Source organism: Festucalex cinctus, chromosome 9 (assembly GCF_051991245.1).
Source record: "Festucalex cinctus isolate MCC-2025b chromosome 9, RoL_Fcin_1.0, whole genome shotgun sequence".
In the NCBI taxonomy this organism is placed as follows: domain Eukaryota; kingdom Metazoa; phylum Chordata; class Actinopteri; order Syngnathiformes; family Syngnathidae; genus Festucalex; species Festucalex cinctus.
The window spans coordinates 22,111,078-22,131,290 of NC_135419.1; the positions used below are offsets into that span (position 1 = coordinate 22,111,078).

Sequence of the window (20,213 nt, forward strand, 5' to 3'; positions counted from 1 at the left end):
ACTCAAAGTACTGTATAGCAGAATGGTTTAATTCCTTGCTATAACAAACACTGAGTGGCAACCATGTGCCCTCCATGTTGTTTGAAGGACACACAATAGAGCTGGCTTTATTTGGAGCAAGCTACTCAGAAAGAAAGGGGTAGCTAGGTTGGCACACGCCGTGAATAACCAAAGCAACAATGTAAAAGCGTACAGGTCAATTGTGTGTTTGTCTGAGATGTGGCTAAGCCCGGAATAATTCTTTCTCGAGCCCATTGTTACGGCACACTTTTAATGCTGGGGTGTGCGTGTGTATGTGAGGAGGAGGATCCTGCGCTCTCTTTGTAAAGTTTTTTGTGTGTAGGGAGGGGGTGACAGCTTGGGTGCGGGGAGGGCATTGCAAACCTCCCTTTCACTCTGCTTCTCTTTTTGTCCTATTCACTCCCACTCAAGCAACTGGCGGAGTACACGAGGATATATGCAAGAGCTATCTACACAGTCGATCTTCTCATATATTTTTTCCACCCCATTTTTTGAAAAACAGCGGACTATTAGCGGATAGCGACCGATGGACGAGGATTTTCAACATGCTAGGATACTTAAATTGATTTAATTTCAAATAAGAGGGGTTATTTTTTTCCGTTGTTCCCCCGCCTCTGTGGAAGTCGCTGCTGCAGTAAGATGGGTGCCAAAGGCAATATGCTCCCATACGCACAACTCCAACTATTTATTTTGATGGCGGTTTTGAACTCCATCAGCTGCAAGACTTTAAAATATCAAGTTTATGAAGAACAACGAGTGGGGACTGTAATCGCTCGCCTAAAGGAAGATGTTGCTGAAGTTTTGTCCAAACTACCAAGGTCCGTATCATTTCGTTTCCGCGCAATGCAGCGAGGGAGCACACCGTTCTTGTCTGTGCGCGAGGAGGACGGGGAGATCAGCATCGGCTCCAAAATCGACCGTGAGAAGCTTTGTGAGAAAAATTTGAACTGTTCCATTGAATTTGACGTGGTCACGCTTCCGACGGAGCATCTGCAGTTATTCCACGTGGCGGTGGAAGTGTTGGACATCAACGACAACTCTCCGCACTTCACCCGCGCCATCGTCCCCATTGAGATCTCTGAGAGCGCGTCTGTGGGGACGCGAATCCCGCTGGACGGCGCCATGGATGCAGATGTTGGAGAGAATTCACTGCACACATACTCGCTCAGTCCCAACAACTTTTTTAAGATAGACATCAGGACCAGGACTGATGGGGCTAAGTACGCAGAGCTGGTGGTGATGCGAGAGTTGGACAGGGAGGTACAGTCTAGCTACCAGTTGCAGCTCACTGCTTCGGATAACGGTGTACCCCCCAAATCTGGCTCCACATTGCTGAAAATTAGCATTGCTGATTCAAATGACAACAGCCCAGCATTTGAAGAGCAGGCATATGTTATTAATTTGCTGGAAAACTCTCCTCTTGGGACTCTTCTGATTGATTTAAATGCTACAGATCCAGACGAGGGTACCAATGGACAAATTGTGTACTCTTTCAGCAGCCATGTCTCACCAAAAATCTTGGAAATGTTCAAGATAAATCCAGCAAACGGACACATTACGCTGATTAAGAAGGTGGATTATGAATCCACTTCGTCCTATGAGCTTGATGTTCAAGCTCAGGATTTGGGCCCAAACTCCATTCCAGGACTTTGCAAAATTGTTGTGAAAGTCGTGGATGTAAATGACAACAAACCAGAGGTAAACATTAACCTGATGACACCCGGCAAAGAGGAGGTGGCATACATCTCAGAAGGCGCACCAGTAGATACCTTCATTGCGTTGGTGCGCATTGACGACAGTGACACGGGGCTTAATGGTGAAGTGGTCTGCAAGCTTCATGGACATGGTCACTTCAGACTCCAGAAAACATATGAAAAGAACTATATGATCCTCACCAACAATTCACTAGACAGAGAGAAGAGGTCCGAGTATAGCCTGACAGTCATAGCGGAGGACCGGGGCTCCCCAAGCCTCTCGACTATCAAACACTTTACTGTTCAGGTGCTGGATGAAAATGACAATCCTCCTCATTTCGAGAAGAACCGCTATGAGGTGTTTAAATCTGAGAACAACTCTCCAGGAGCGTATCTGATGACAGTGGTGGCCTCTGATCCAGATCTGGGCACCAATGGCCAGGTTACATATGCTATAATTGATTCTCTGGTGAAGGAGAGCTCCATCTCTACGTATGTAACCATTGATCCCTCAAATGGTGCCATTTATGCCTTGAGGACCTTTGACCATGAAGACGTCAGTCATGTTACTTTCACCATTCAGGCACGTGATGGGGGAAATCCTTCCCTGTCAGCCAATACCACCATCCTGCTTACAGTTTTGGATGAAAATGACAATCCACCGATCATCTACTCCCCCTCCCTCCTAAATTACACTGCTGAACTTCCAGTGTGGAAATATGCATCTCCTGGTCAGTTGATCACAGCGCTTAAAGTCACAGACCGTGATGCCGGTGCTAACGGAGAGGTGAGTTGCTCCATTGTTAGTGGAAATGAAGATGGTTTGTTTGTGATGGACGCTCGCCAATGTGAGCTCAGGATCAACGCGAGCTTAGAACAAGCGCCAAGGGATGTGATGGAGATCAGGTTAGAAGTACAGGATAGAGGAACCAATCGACTCACCACAGGGGCCCTTCTGAGGCTTACTCTACAGGAGAATATGGACATCGCCCCCCCTCTCTATCCCACTGGCTCCAGCTACGCCTCTCATGATTTGTCTCTCATCATCATCATATCTCTCGGGGCAGTTTGCGCCCTGCTGCTGATTGTAATGGTAATGTTTGCCACAACTCGTTGCACCCGGGAAAAGCAAGACCCAAAGCACAACTACAATTGCCGTGTGGCTGAAAACAGCTATCAGAAACATCCAAAGAAGCCAACAAGACACATACACAAGGCAGATATTACCCTGGTTCCAACTGTCAATGGAATTCTTCCTGTCCAGTGTCACCCACGTTCCCCGTCAGCTTCCCCAACACCTGAGATGGGCACCCTGGGGAGCAGGCGGAGCCATCACAGCCGCCAGTCACTTAATAGTCTTGTCACTATTTCCTCTAATCACGTGCCAGAGAATTTCGCCCTGGAGTTGGCCCACACCACACCTCCTGTTGAGGTAAGACATGAAAATGTTTTTTTTGATGATGTTGCCACCATTTGTCATTCAAAATAGACACTGTGAAATATTCAGTCTCATTTTACATATTCAATGCATGTTAAGAATGTATTCCTTGACCCCCACATTCTATTACTTTACCTCCATTCAGTAAGTCATGCCCGTTAACACTTTTGTCCCACACCTTCATGTAACATTGTCTTGTGGTCTTGCTTGTTTGACTCCATTCATTTGTCCCTCCTCATTTTTTCCTTTTGTGTGTTTTTTTTTTTTCTGTTTTGTTTGTCCTTGTCTGTTCTCTGGGGATTGTAGCAAGTCTCACAGCTTCTGTCCATGCTTCATCAGGGCCAGTACCAGCCCCGGCCAAGTTTCAGAGGCAACAAATACACCAGGAGCTACAGGTAATACCTACTTAGAATGGCGGTTTCGGGATACTATTGTAAATGGAAGTAACATTGTTTATAGGGATGTCACGATAAGGGCAATATCGTGATATCGTGATATTAAAACTGCCATAATATCGTCGTCGTCATGTTCACAATATTTAAAAGAAACACATCTGTTAAAAAAAGTCAGGTTGATTTACATTTGTGCAGTTCTAGCACCCTCGAGTGGCTAGTTTATTAGTGCAATTTAATTTTCATTGGGGATGTTTTGGCCTTCTATGTTTAAAATCTATGCTAATTGTCAGATGAAGGGGAACCTAATTTGCCTGTGAAGCGATCAATGTGTGCTTGCATTAGCAAGTAAGTGCCTCAATATTGTTATTGATTGTAGGTAGTTATATGCATTGCTGTTATGTACAAAAGCACAATATTGTGCTTTTTTTAGTATGAGCTCTCTTTTTTACAATATTGTGATCTTTCTTACATATCGCCGACACCCCCACAATATCGTGATAATTATCGTATTGTGAACTTCATATCGTGATAATATTGTATCGTGTTGTTTGGATATCGTTACATCCTTAATTGTTTATTGTGCTTTGATTATGAAAAGAATGCTCGATACTACTTTTTTTCCTAGACCAATACCAGTATGAGTACTCAACTCTTGCGATACCGATACCAAATATTACGGAGGGGAAAAAAAAAAGAATGACAGATAATTTTAAGAAAGACCTATATATCTTAACATAACATTTTCCCTAAAATGACAAAATTAATGGCAATTTTCAATTCTTTTAATTTCTAATTTGTAGTTCCTGATCAGGAAAACAGCCACAAGATACCAGTAGCCACCATCGCATAGTGTTGGGCAATCTAGAAAAAAAATATAGAAAAAATAAATAAAAAATCTTCTACCACGATATAGGGTATTTTATATTATGACAATGATATACCATGATATATTTTCAGTTATTTATATTTAAATAAGTTATACAGAACAATATGACTGCGTACCGTTTCTCATTTTATTTTCAAGGGACTTTAAACAGATCTGTATCAAATGAGAAATGCATCCATTAGTGCTTCTATATAAAATTGTCAAATGTAAACAGAAGAGGTACAGTAGCCAACATATTTTTCACAAATGTATACATAAATCTAAATGAGGCATAAAAAATACCTCAAACAGAAATTGATTAAAAATATTAATTAAAGAAAAGATGAGCACTACTATAATGTAATTTTGAGAACATTTATTGTGCAGATTTCAAAATCAAAACTTATATGTATTCACTTTGTCATCCCTTTTTTGAATCAATAATCATCAATAAAAATACACATTGAATCTATGCCACTCCTCCGACGTGTGGGTCGCCGTAATGATCACTGATCAATGATGATTTACTGATTCGCTAAATGTGTAGCCTGCGATTGGCTGGCAACCAGTCCGGCGTGTCCCCTGCCTGCTGCCCAGAGCCAGCTGACATAGGCGCCAGCACCCCCCGCGAACCTTGTGAGGAATAAGCGGTCAAGAGAATGGATGGGTGGATAAATGTGTAGCATTAGATTTTTCTTCTCCAGGAACTCATTTAATTGCCTACTGCAATGTATTTTTCTGTTTAAAGTTGGAACGCTCTGCTGTACGCGGTTCTTGCGAGACCTGAGTGAAAGCGTGATCGATCACCCAAGCACTAATGCCAGTTTCACAATAACATTAGCGAGTTAGCATTGCATAGCATAATATGGATTCTTCATCTTTTCCTCTAGTTAATCACTCCTCATAATTCCTTCATGAGTACGATACTTGTAAGAAGTAGGGATGTAACGATATCAAAATGTCACGATACGATATTATCACGATATGAAGCTCATGATACAATAATTATCGTAATATTGTGGGAGGTTGGCGATATTTAAAAAAGGTCACAATACTGTAAAAAAAAAAAAAAAAGAGATTATACTAAAAAAAGCACAATATTGTATTTTTGTATATAACATCAATGTTATGTTATTATTGTTATTATGATGTTTTATTATTAGTATGTAATTATTATTATGTTATGTTGTTAATGCACGCACACATTGAGTTCCTCCACATTGACTCAATTCACGTGCATATCACGTGCCCCTTCATCTGACAAGCGTGGATTTTAAACATAGAAGGGCCAAAACATGCCATATGAAAATTCAACTGCACTAAAAAAAACTAGAGCGGGTGCTAGAACTGCACAAATGGAAATCAACCTGACTTTTTTAACAGATGTGTTGAATTTAAATTTAATGAACATGACGATGACGATATTGTGGCAGTTTTAATATCACAATATCACGATATCGCGCTTACATCCCTAGTAAAAAGTGCTTCTTATACGCCGCCATGGAGGCCATGATTACTAACTTTGTAACGAAAACGCAACCTGTTTATGCGCAGCCATCTGAAGCTCGTTGCTATAAATAGCTGCTGCAACGTAAATAGAACCGATCTCATCTCGACCTGAGAACCTGCTTGTAGGTGACGTAAGCATCTTAGCAAAGCTTTTTGGGCAGTGGCTGCCATTCAACTTTCAGAAAAACTTACAAATCCATGCAACTTGCTAAGCAAAAGCACTTATTTCAGGCCTTGCGTAGTTCAAAATGAGTACCCTGTATGCTTTGAGTTGCCCTTTTTTTTGGTCAGTTGTTATTAATTAGGGCCCGACCGATATGCACTTTTTGAGGCCGAGAAAAAAATACAGACTACCGATTAATCTGCCGATTATTTATTTAAAATACATATAATACAAATACTGACAACTAAGGCTGTTTGAAAGTGCTTTATAAATCAAGATAACTTGACTGTTCCTGTGCGTTTTGGCCTCTTGGGGGCAGTGTGGTGAGTACAGAAGAAGGCTGCAATTGAATTCTATTAAAATAATTAGCTTTTCACACATTGGGAAGAATTTGTGCCTTTGCGTAGTATTATCATCTGTGAGTATGTGAGATTTTTAAAACTACTAATTGTACATGAAAAATAATGAAAATATCAAATTTATTATAGCTAAAATATTAATATTTGACTGCCAAAAATGACTAAATCAGTAAAGTATCCCTTTAAAAGTATCATTTTTGGGAATTCCCGTCGGTGGCGCTATACGGTCGGGTTGTACGGTTCGGGAATTCCCAACCCTGGCAGACAAAGAGTTAACATGACAAAAACATAAAAACATTAAACTACATCATACTCACCAGAGATGCTGATGATATACAGTAAGTCAGCCAGCGACGATGTTGGCTCCTGCGTGGACTCCAGCAAGTCCTTTTTTGTTTTCGCCCTGGGCACGAATATCAAGCTCTCAGGTGCATCTCTTGACTGCACACCCACCCAATTGGCCATTGCAACATAACTATCACAATCCATTGAATGAGGGAGACCAACGGACATTCCCTGATCTTATCTAACGTTTGGTTAGGTTTTAAACACTATGCAGCATAACATTACATTACATCAACAACATTTCTCAAGGTGTTCCTTTCATAATTAGTTTGCATAGACTAATTAATAGTGTCCATAATTAGCCATTGTTTGATGACAGTTGTTTCTTCTCTCCCTCAGATACGCCCTGAATGAGATGGATAAATTCAGTCTTAAAGACAGTGGCCGTGGCGACAGTGATGCAGGTGACAGCGACTACGAGCCTGGCAGGGACTCGCCTCTGGATAGACTCCTTGGTGAGGGACTTGCTGAGTTTTGTGCACCTGATATCCATCACAGAACCCATGCAGGTACACCCTCTGGCTCCACTTGTGTTCCCCTCACATGAAATAGTGCTAGGCGATTATGGAAATGATAATAATCACACTTATTTGCGAGGAAACATTATTTATTTGAAGGAATGTCACTTCTGGAAATTGATGCCAATTTTCCGTAAGCATGTCAATGGGATTTTACATCGACTCTATCATTAGTACGGATGTAACGATAATGGCAATATCGTGATATCATGATATTAAAACTGCCACAATATATCGTCGTCGTCATTAGTATTGGTTTGTTACCGTTTTTTGCCCCCCGATACCGATCCCGATACCCAGCTTTGCAGTCTCAGCCGATACCGATACCTACGGGGTTTATTTCCCCCAACATGAAAAAGCTGTCCTGCCATTGGTTCAGAGCATTCAAGGGCCAATAGGATATCTTAGATCGGCTTGCAGTGAACATGTCACATATCAGTGAATGTCGTGCACCAGCAAGACCCAAGATGCTGCATCCAAAATCCTATATTAGTGTTGGAATTAATGGTATTGGCATGTTACTTGTGAGTACTCACCGATACCGATACCACTGTTTTAATGCAGTATCGGGGCCTCTGCCGATACCAGTATCGGTATCGGAACAACACTAGTCATCATGTCACGATATCAAAAGCAGCACATCTGTTAAAAAAAAAAAAGTCAGGTTGATTTCCATTTGTGCAGTTCTAGCAGTTCTAGTTTTTTAGGGCAGTTTAATTTTCGCAAGGCATGTTTTGACCTTTCTATGTGTGAAATCCACGATAATGGTCAGATTAAGGGGAACGTAATATACTTGTGAACAGTGTCAATATGTGGAGGAACTCAATTTATTGTATTTATTAATTTCTTATTTAATTTATATAATTATTAATTCATTAATTAATTTATTTATTTTATCAATTAAAAAATGTATCAATTTATTGTTCTGCTTGTATTAGTGTATTAGTATTATTTATACATTTTTTATATATAGAATATTTTTATATTTTTCATTGCTGTAATGTACAAAAACACAATATTGTGCGTGTGTTTTTTTGTTGTATGAGCTCATTTTTTTACAATAATATATAATTGTTTCGCCAACCTCCCCACAATATCGTGATAATTATCGTATTGTGATGTTTGGATATCGTTACATCCCTAATCATTAGCACTGGCAATGTCACTAAAATGAAGCATGCCTTGTATTTAAATATACAATGTGTGCAATTCTTTTTGTTGTGCGTTTTAATTTTACAGTAAACTCCAACTTGGGTGTCATGAAACAATTTAAAGCACACTTATGGAGGGCAGAATGACATACATGTGACACGGTGCATTCCGGGTGGGTAACTTACAAACACATCACACCGTTTGGCACATTGTTGTTCTTCGATTATGATGTTATTATGATCATGAGAAGCCAAATCGAAAAAACAAATTTCGATTACTGTAATTGCCCAGCCCTACTTCAAGTGCCATTTTTTGTCCTGTCCTTTCAGAGGTGAGGAGGAGCCAAAAATTGGAGCCAAGTACTGTTACTAGGGATGTAACAATATCCAAACACAGTAGAAATGGATCTTTGACGTGTATAGCCGTCAATGGCACTGAATGAGTTATAAAGATCACAATATTGTAAAAAAAAAAAAAAAAGGGCTCATACTAAAAAAAAAAAAAAAGCACAATATTGTGCTTTTGTACATAACAACAATGCATATAAACCACCTACAATCTCTAATAACAATATTGAGGTACTTGCTAATGCAAGCACACATTGATCGCTTCACAAGCAAATTAGGTTCCCCTTCATCTGACAATTAGCATAGATTTTAAACATAGAAGGCCAAAACATCACAAATAAAAATCAAATTGCACTAAAAAAATAGCCATTAGAGGGTGCTAGAACTGCACAAGTGGAAATCAACGTGACTTTTTTAACAGACGTGTTCCTTTTAAATATTGTGAACATGACGACGACAATATTGTGGCAGTTTTAATATCACGATAAGTCCAACAACCCCCTATAACTAAAAGATGAGAATTTAATCAATTTCAAAGAACTTCGTCCAGGTATGGTCCCATGCAGTTGGCATATTTATGAATCATCCATAGAGCGTGGAATCTGTCTGCCTGCACCTTGATAAAGATTTTTGCAAGTCTAAAATCTACTCTACTTTTTGTCACCAAATTGCAAGATGCAACCGCGTACGTCGAAACACCCAGCGAGGTGCAATGCGGTCCCAGGCATGGCAGACTTTCCACGGCATAAAATGAAGATGTGCCTGTCTTTACGCGGAGCACACGGGCACCTGTCAAAATACAACTCATATACGCAAGTAATAAAGTCATCAAAACTAATCTGCCATGTACACTTAATCCCAAAAGTTACTTGAGTAAATGTAACAGAATAAATGTACCATGTTAAACCCAACCTGTGGATCCTTTATTTCTGCAATGCAGTGCAGGAAATGACAAAACTTCACGAGGAATAGTCTTTGTGCATGAAATCATGTTTTATGACTGGCTTTCAATGTAGGTGTCATGAAAATCCAGTATAAAGCAGCACAGTTTAGTTTAGTGCAGTCCACGCTTCATGTACTTCTAATGTCAAAGAGCCAATTCACCCGATGTTCTGGCAGCCTTTTATCAGGATACATACCCCATAGCAGTTAGACACATTGTTGTCTGCTGTTCGGTTGCAAGGTAATCGCAGCTGTGCTCACACAAAGTATATAATTCAAAATAATTGTAGTCTGCTGCTCCTGAGATTGGACACATTCAGTCACACATTGTAACATTCCCCTGTCACCAGCCAGTATTAGTCAATAGGGATGTCACGATAAGGGCAATATCGTGATATCGCGATATTAAAACTGCCACAATATCGTCGTCGTCATGTTCACAATATTTAAAAGAAACACATTTAAAAAAAAAAAAAAGTCAGGTTGATTTCCATTTGTGCAGTTCTATAGGGATGTAACGATATCCAAACATCATGATATGATATTATCACGATATTGTGGGGAGGTTGGTGATATAAAAGGTCACAATATTGTAAAAAATGAGCTCATACAACAAAAAAAACACACACAATATTGTGTACATTACAGCAATGAAAAATATACAAATATTATACACATAAAAAATATATAAATAATACTAATACACTAATACAAGCAGTACAATAAATGGATACATTTTTTAATTAATAGATAAATAAATAAATAATAATTATTTAAATTAAATAAGGAATTAATAAATACTTAAATAATAAATAAATAATAAATAAAAATAAATAAATAAATAATACAAATAATAAATAAAATAAATAATAAATAATAGGGAAAAAAAATAATAATAATAAATTAATAAATTAATTAAATAATAATAATAATAATAATAATAATAATAATAATAATAATAATAATAATAATAAATAATAATTGAATTCCTCCATATATTGACTCTGTTCACAAGTATATTATGTTCCCCTTAATCTGACCATTATCGTGGATTTTACACATAGAAAGGTCAAAACATGCCTTGTGAAAATTAAACTGCCCTAAAAAACTAGCCACCAGAGGGTGCTAGAACTGCACAAATGGAAATCAACCTGACTTTTTTAACAGATGTGCTGCTTTTAATATAGTGACATGACGACGACGATATATTGTGGCAGTTTTAATATCACGATATCATGATATTGCCATTATCGTTACATCCCTACAGTTCTAGCACCCTCTAGTGGCTAGTTTATTAGTGCAATTTAATTTTCATTAGGGATGTTTTGGCCTTCTATGTTTAAAATCTATGCTAATTGTCAGATGAAGGGGAACCTAATTTGCTTGTGAAGCGATCAATGTGTGCTTGCATTAGCAAGTAAGTGACATCCCAATATTGTTATTAGAGATTGTAGGTGGTTTATATGCCTTGCTGTTATGTATAAAAGCACAATATTGTGCTTTTATTTTTGTATGAGCTCTCTTTTTTACAATATTGTGATCGTTGTTAAATATCGCCAACGCCCCCACAATATCGTGATAATTATCGTATCGTGACCTTCATATCGTGATAATATCGTATCGTGATGTTTAGATTTCGTCACATCCAGTATTAGTCAACACTCACAGCTTTTTTTTAAAATATCATAGCATTCCCGCTTCCCATAGTTCCATTTATTTCCAGCCGGCTTCACACAAGCCGTCAATTGACACCATATTTGAGCTACATCCCAATTATAGTACACGCTCATGACTAACACCTCCTCCCTGCTTTTTTTGGGGGGGGCTCTGCTCATTATTCCTTCTCATCCTAACCACCTTCACTTTACGCCATCCAAACCACATGGTCTTTTGATGAAACGTAGGCGTTTAATTGCCATGTGATGAATCGTTGCCATGCAGCCAGTTCTGAAACGTTCTCATAATTATATCCTACATTGCATAATTAAAGCTCACCTCTCTCCCACTGTGTAATCTCTCTGGCTTCCACTTGCCTGTCCACTGCATCGAATATATTGAGCAGTGTTCAGTGAATTGTTATTATGGATACAGGGTTTCTCCATAAAACTTCCTAAGCCCCCCCAAAAAAATTCTTCCCGGGTGGAGGTGAAGGGGCGGCAATGACCAACCAATATCCAGCCTATTACTATGTTCAAATATTTTTAGAGTATGATTTGGGCATAAGTGTGGATCGATCACGGCTTTGAGATGGACGTATAGTTTATATCAGTGGTGTCCAAACTACAGCCCGGGGGCCATTTGCGGCCCACCGTCCATTTTTCAGTAGCCCGCGACATGTGCTAAAAATGGCATTTGACTCAGTTCAAATAAAATAAACAAAACAAAAATCTTTGGAGATGGTCAAAGTAAGAAGGAAGGGTATCGAAAAACTTATTTTAGTTAACTAAAACTAATGAAAAAACTAAAACTAAAATTAAAAATACAATACTGTTACCGAAATAAAATAAAAATGAAAATGCTTTTCAAAAAACGAAAACTAACTGAAACTACATTTTATGTTCACAAAACTAACTATAATTATTGCAAACATGTCCTTCATTTTAGTCTTTGGTAATTCATTTAATGCATGAGCCTTTGGGGATGATTTTAAACGTGTTTTTTAGTAGATTTATTTTGATATAAACTGGAATAATGATGTTTGAAAGTATGCCACACAGAAGTGACGTCATCTAGCAGCAGCCAATAGAAAAGCACCAAAAGATGACGTCGCTCCCATGGTGTTTTTTAAATATTGCGCACAAGTAATACACATTAACAAAAAAAAAAAAAACTAATACTAATACTGAAACTAACAAACTAAACTAAAACTAAGCATTTTTTTTAAAGAACTAAACTAATAAAAACTAACAGAACAACCCTGAAAACTAATAAAAACTAACTAAAATGAAACATTCCAAAACTATAATAAATCTACTGCCATATTACAAATAAATTGGTTTATATACTATAGCATTTTTTTAAATATGCAAAAGCAAAAATAAATTATTTGTACAATTTTTAGGACTAAACACAATTTCTCTCATAACATTATGTGGCCCTTGCGTCCTTCTGATTTTCTGTATGTGGCCCTCAAATGAAAAAGTTTGGACACATGACCTATATATATTTTTTTCCAAGTCAGTACAGGCGCTGATGACAGCCGCGTTGCTATGAATCGTTTTTTTTTTTTAACTCTCTCCATCGGTGGAACGAAACCTGACGGTTGGGAGTGAATGCGCGTATCAAATGTAACGTACTAAAACAATTCAAATAGGGATAAATATTTAAGCAGGATAGAAAATTATGTAGACAGACAAACACATATATAGGCCTAATATTTCAGTTTTTGATCAAACAACAATAAGCATTTGTCATCTCCAAATTAATTCACTAAATGGGCTATATTACACCGACACATGTAAATAAATTGATAAATAAATTAAAATACAGTTATTGTATGAAATCATACATATTTTAAGGGGGAATTTATAGCAATTAAGGGAAATTATATAATTAAAAATGATTTATCAATGTAATGAAAGTAATGCTTCCCCAGCTTTGATGAGCTGGTTTGTATTATCTTTTTTTTTTTTTTTTTTTTTTTTTTTTTAGTGCTTAAATTATTGAATGAAATATTTCATTTCAGCCTTTTATCAGCTGGGTACACACTGTATGCAGCGGCTTTCCTTCCCAGCATAACCATATGCGCTTTTCTGCTCTAAGATGTATAATAAATGTGTTTCATGTTAATGAGGGCATAATGAAGTCCCTCAATGGCAGAAGTGAGACGAGCAAACTCCTTTAATGAAGGCTTTAACGTTGCATATTTGAGTTTTCTAATTTATTCTTCTGAGATTTTTTTTTCTTAAATGTATTATTGAAAAATGCAACATGAAAGGGAAATGCTCTTCAGGAAGCTATTTTGGAATAACTAATAGGCATTGACAGCCTTGTTGAACTTTCTGTTGCTATGATATGAGTAATAATGATGGGATTTCCACAGATACAAACAGCATAGACAAGAGAACGGTCAAACAATTAGCTGGGAGTTAAAGAATTGAATTTCTAGTCTCTAAAACAATTTTTTCTTCTCTAAAGCCTTAACTGATATGAACAGACATTTTAAAATGACATAAATGTTTATTTAATTTAGTCGTTTTAATCAGAGCTTGAAATTATGCAGATATAAAATAATGTGTTGCAACCTGCAATTCACATCTATAAATAGTATTGTACATGCATTGAGCTGCATGTCTTTTTATATATATGTATATGTGTGTAACGATAAGGGCACTATCGTGATATCCTGATATTAAAACTGCCACAATATCGTCTTCGTCATGTTCACAATATTTAAAAGGAAAACATCTGTAAAAAAAAGCCAGGTTGATTTCCATTTGTGCAGTTCTAGCACCCTCTAGTGGCTAGTTTATTAGTGTAATTTATTTTCATTAGGGATGTTTTGGCCTTTTATGTTTAAAATCTATGCTAATTGTCAGATGAAGGGGAACCTAATTTGCTTGTGAAGCGATCAATGTGTGCTTGAATTAGCAAATTAGTGCCTCAATATTGCTATTAGAGATTGTAGGAGGTTATATGCATTGCTGTTATGTATAAAAGCACAATATTGTGCTTTTTTTTAGTATGAGCTCTTTTATTATTATTTTTTTAATTTTACCATATTATGATCTTTTTTAAATATTGCCAACCCCACCACAATATCGTGATAATTAGCGTATCGCGATGTTTGGATATCGTTACATCCCTAACATATATATATATATATATATATATATATATATATATATATATATATATATATATATATATATATATATATATATATATATATATATATATATATATATATATATATGCTTGGGCAATTCTATTTCAGAAAAATCCCAGTGGTAGTCCCCACCCACCCCAAACAAAAAAAAAAAAAGAAAAAAAAAAAGGAAAAAAAGAAAGAAAAAAAAAGGAAAAAAAAAAAAAAAAAAGTGACACTAAAATTCCCGTCAAAGACACACTGTACACATGAAGGCTTGAATAAGCAGTTTCACATTGCAGATTAGGGGTCAAAATTTGCGTATTGTCCCTCATTTTAACACACTATAAATAGAAAACTGACTATCTGAAAATCCAACACCAAGACAACCATGAAATAAATGTAAAAAAATTTAATGTAATGTAAAAAACTTCACTGTGCTACTTACAGCGAAGAAGCTAGCTAGCAACAGCTTTGGCTGGCTATGAGCCTAAACACGTTGCGGAATCGTGCCTACGTCAGTAATAAACGCTTGCGTTGTGGTGAATAAGCTACAATTCTGACAAGTGTCATATTTACGAAGGGATGACAAGACGAAGATCCCTTACTAAATGCTAAGCTGACCTAAGACTGACACGGATGTGTAATTTGGAGCCTTGCACATATTTGCTCATTGCTTACATACAGTACATACAATTGTATATTTAGGCTCCATCTCCTGATTTCTTACAAGTATTTCCCACTTTTTTTTTTTTTACAGCTATGAGGCTTTGCACTGAGGAGTGTCGCATACTGGGTCATTCAGATCAGTGCTGGATGCCCCCGCTTGCATCCCCAGCATCATCCTCTTCCGACTACCGAAACAATCTTTACATTCCAGGAGAGGAGGCCTGCCAACCCACTGACCAGGCCCAGGACAAGACTCCACAACCATGCAACGAAAACGGATCCGGCGGGAACCAAAGTTTCTCCACCTTCGGAAAAGATCCGGGCAGAGCGAGCGTTGGGGAAGATGATGTTGAAGATGATGTGACCGGAGATGAAGACCTTTGTGGAACTTCATCATTGCTTTCAGAGATGAGCAGCGTTTTCCAGCGCCTGCTCCCCCAAGGTTTAGATTCGTACGCCCAAGTCAACGAGAACCAGAAGGGGACCAGTCTCAGTGGTATCAGCGTACCAATGACTGGATCTTTAGATCGAAGGAGGGGTCATCTTCCAGGCAAGGCGAACCCTTCCGTCCACCAACAGGGCGTGGCAGCCTGGGCTGCCAATACTCACTTCCAGAATCCAGGAAGTGGCATCATTCCATCTGGTCACCATCAGGGTAGCAGCTACCACACTCTGAAACCCAGCACCAAGCTCGGCTGTCAGAGCGGCATTCACAATAACTCACAGTCCCTCAAAAACAGCCACAACCCCAAATCCCACAACGGCTCCATGCTCACGGCAAGAGTCGGCCCCACTGTAATGCACACCGCTCAGGCTCCAGTGCCAATAACGGTGCCTATTCCTGGCCCGTCGTCCAAGTGGCTTCCCGCTATGGAGGAAATTCCAGAAAACTACGAAGAGGACGATTTTGACTCTGTACTGAGCCATCTACAGGGAAACCGCAGCGACAGCCGCCATGAGCTGGTGGATGCTAGTGAGTTGGTGGCTGAGATCAATAAACTTCTCCAGGATGTCCGGCAGAGCTAGACTCCTGTTTCTTCTTATTTATATCTATTGACCACCTGTCACTATCTTTAACCTTAGACTAAAGATTGGGGGTGAGAGGTGAAAAGACTGAAAAATAAATAATGACAAGAGACCTGTAATTGTTGTTAAAGTTACATTTTTAACTCATTTGCTCCCAAAAACGTATAAATCAATTTTTTTAATGTTGTAAGTGTCCCAAAGACGTATTTATACGTTTTTTGTTTTGTTTTGTTTTTTAATGCTAGAGCATACAGAAGGCTTTGATGCAGCCTGTCAACTGCAAAAGAACGGTTACAGAAATTGAAGTTATTACACAAACAGCCAGCAGGTGGCAGCAAAGGAGCCCAACCAGGACCATGTTGAAAAGAAACTCAATTGCTCACAATTCTAAATAGATTTGTGAAAATTGATTAAACTTAGCTATATTCTAATTCTAATTTCTGCAAAACGGAAACACATAGAAATATAATTTTTCTCCTGATGAAAGAAAAGGCTTTCATCTTTCTTTTGATAGGTTGTTTTTATAGCACAATATTCTGTGGGCCTCGCAAAATTAGTCAAACTCCAGTAAAACATCCGGGAGCGAACGGGATTGCTTCTGTGAAAATGTCTGGGAGTGAATGAGTTAATGTAGTAATTGTAATTTGAATGCTAAATATCCCAAAAATATTTGTAATTTTTGGATGGTACACAATGTATATCATTCCACTGTATTTATCTTTGTATTTTAAAAATACATTTATAACATATTTATTAAAAAATGTAAATACATTTAACTAAAGGTCTATTTTTATATATTGAATGCATGTTGAGTCCAAAAGATTGAATCAAGACTTTAACCTGTGATTGACATTCTGCCTATTTAAATTGTTTTTGTATTGTGATTCTTTTGTGTTATTATTAGGGATGTAACGATAAGTGCAATATCGTGATATTAAGACAATATCGTCGCCATCATTATGTTCACGATATTTAAATGCAACACATCTGTTCAAAAAGTCAGGTTAATTTCCATTTTTGCAGTTCTAGCACCCTCTTGGTGGCTAGTTTTTTTTTTTAGTGCAATTTAATTTTCATTAGGGATGTTTTGGCCCCTCTATGTTTAAAATCTACACTAATTGTCAGATGAAGGGGAACGTAATATGCCTGTGAAGCAAGTCAATATGTGGAGGAACTAAATGTGTGCATTAACAACATAACATAAGTATAATAACATAAGACTAATAAAACATAATAATAACATTGATGTTATGTACAAAAGCACAATATTGTGCTTTTTTTTCGTATGAGCTAATTTTTTTTTACAATATTGTGACCTTTTTTTTTTAAATATCGCCAACCTCCCCACAATATCGTGATAATTATCGTATTGTGAGCTTCATATCGTGATGATATTGTATCGCGACATTTGGATATCGTTACATCCCTAATTATTATATGATGTACTGTATAGTGTACAAGAGCATATTAATTGACATTTGTCATTGTGGAGTATGTGGAAAAATAGACATCACACAAATAAAATGCAATATTATAACTTGACATGCTGTGTTCAAGAGTTCTTTTCATAAAATAATTGTTTTGTTAAAACCTGTTATTACTTTGACAGTGACACTCAAATTCAAAATGGCCATAGATAGTTTGTCCAACTCGGTTTCAGAGCTACTACGCTTTGATTGGTCAACTACTGGTCACATGACATATGGACGCCATGTTGTTACCATGATGCTGGGATTTCAACGTGTTTTGCAATAGGTGTTTCCACAACTTTCATGTTCCAATCATGCCTTGTTGCCTGTATCATACATGCAGTCTATTCCTTATTTTATCGGCTTGTCAAATGCATCAAAGGTTAAAATATAAAACAAGGGGAAAATATAAGAGAAACTAGACAACCTAGTTTGTCAGAAATTTATTTTGCGTGCAAAATTAGAGGCGTGCTCATCATGCGCTACATGCTTGAGCGCACGCTCTGCCCTGTGGCCCAGGGTAACAACATGGCGTCCGTGTTTTCAGTTGGCCAGACTCTATCTACGGCTCTGTTCACAGCTTGATGAGGGTGACACCTAGAGGAGTTTTAGGTATGTAGCAAGCACCGCCAAACAACCAATTGCTGAGGCTGAGCCCCCTGGAGGATACATTGCTACACTGCACCTTCCCAGATGGATAATAATAACCGCAGAACACTATTTTAATTCTATTATGGCATCAAAATATAATATAGCATGAATTAGAATTTCTTATTGCATTACTAAACTTAATATAAATAATAAGTAGGCTATGCGATGGGATGTCAATGACAAAATATTGTTACATCAAAGAATTTACTTGATGTGCAAACATTTTGATTGGTATTGATAAATATTGATTTGATAACAATGAGAGAAAAGGAAAATTGCACCAAATGATTTATTTCGACAAAATATCAAAACACTGGCATATTGAAAACAAGCATAGTGACCTTATATGTATATATATATATATATATATATATATATATATATATATATATATATATATACATACATGTATGTATATGTGGGGGGGGGGGGGGTGTATTTAAAAAGGGCTTTTTTTTTTGTTGTTCTGTTGCAAAAGACAACTCTATCAGACAATATGAAATGAATTGGAACTATAAAACGGGCACAAATTTTGACAGACATCTTTATTTTTATCAACTTGACATGAAAACAACAGTTGCTGTGTAATATTAAATAAATAAAATAATAAATCAACTGAAGACATCGACAGCACTGACAAGCAAACTAACTATTTTCAGCCTCACAAAAAGAAACCATGTAAATTTACATCACATCTGACCGTTTCAAATTTAATTTAATTAAAAAAAAAAAGAAAAAAAAAGATCGATGAACATAAAGTGCTTTCAGCCGTAGTAAGCACATATATATCTGTTTATCATTTCAACGGGTTTCAAGGATGTGCGGCCACCTGATCAGGAGATATTGGGGTCTAAATATGCCAACAGAAATCAAAAACCAGCTGCCAGCTTCCCAGATTTGTGGAACGAAATCCTATTTCGAGCCACATTTTCCTTCATGACTGATGGCCTATCGCATACGCTCGCAGATCATGTGACAATCACATCTGGTTCCACTCACTGATCTGTATGAATAAATGGATAGCCCATACACGCCCGTGCAGGCCGTTGAAGCCACGGGGCGGCCATCTTACCACTCCCGTCTCGCGAGCACGTTCGGTGGGCGGGGCGAGGTGGTAACTTTTTTTCTTTTCTTTTTTCTTCTTTTTATTAACACGTGGACGGTATGTGCTGCTTTGAAGACACCCTTTATCCTTTATTGCTCAGTTTCTTAGGCCCCCAATATTAGATTTGCCAAATTTGTTGAATTACAGGTATAATTCTTTAAAAAAACAACAACAAAAAACAAATACAAGTTTCTTCCTGTAAACATTAGCAAGCTTATAATTTATACATGTATTTAAGGCAAGTTTTAAAATGTCTGAAGTCCTCTTGTTTATGTTTAACAAATTTAAAAACACTCATAAATCAGGCTGTTTCTACAAAGTACTGTCTCAAATGTTCTACAATCTCGATACTGTAAATGTAAAGGATTGTCGCCGGAGAAACGTTTCATGGGAGTGGCAATATTTTGAATAATTTTTTAAAATTAATTACCAAATTAATTAATTTATTTCTTTATTTTTTGTGGGGGGAGTGGCAATATGGCGACCTCGCGGCTTCAAAAATGTTGGCCTAGCAGCTATCCAGTTACATATACAGATCAGTACCTGATGCCGGTCGGCAGCATGTTTGAGGAAATAAGATTCTTTCCACTACCGGTCTTGAATCTAGTCTTCCAGACAATTATCTTGTGTAATCATACGTGATCTAACAAAACCAAAGGGGAAAAAACAAAAACAAAACCACCGCAACAACCTCGGAACATGTTAGAGTACGCAAATGACGAAGCAATGATGGTGGTT

General features: G+C 37.5%; 1 protein-coding gene across 4 annotated transcripts; it reads left to right on the forward strand.

Moving 5' to 3' along the window:
- Positions 1-427: 427 nt before the first annotated feature.
- Positions 428-17,792, forward strand: LOC144026307 (protocadherin-18-like). Of its 4 annotated transcripts, none has more exons than XM_077532898.1 (4): positions 428-3,147; positions 3,460-3,548; positions 7,129-7,298; positions 15,316-17,792. In XM_077532898.1, the coding sequence occupies exons 1-4, from the start codon at positions 661-663 to the stop codon at positions 16,248-16,250; spliced, it is 3,681 nt and encodes a 1,226-aa protein (XP_077389024.1). In that variant the 5' UTR covers positions 428-660; the 3' UTR covers positions 16,251-17,792. The 4 variants fall into 4 exon arrangements, with proteins under 4 accessions (XP_077389024.1, XP_077389027.1, XP_077389026.1 ...); XM_077532901.1 differs by having other exon boundaries at positions 15,436-17,792; XM_077532900.1 differs by having other exon boundaries at positions 7,129-7,244.
- Positions 17,793-20,213: the final 2,421 nt, after the last annotated feature.

Excerpts from the sequence above, each read along its gene's own strand:
- LOC144026307 (XM_077532898.1), top strand. The coding sequence starts at position 661 with ATGGGTGCCAAAGGCAATATGCTCCCATACGCACAACTCCAACTATTT. Across the intron at positions 3,148-3,459 it reads ACACCACACCTCCTGTTGAG|CAAGTCTCACAGCTTCTGTC; the intron begins GTAAGACATGAA and ends TGGGGATTGTAG. Across the intron at positions 3,549-7,128 it reads AAATACACCAGGAGCTACAG|ATACGCCCTGAATGAGATGG; the intron begins GTAATACCTACT and ends TCTCTCCCTCAG.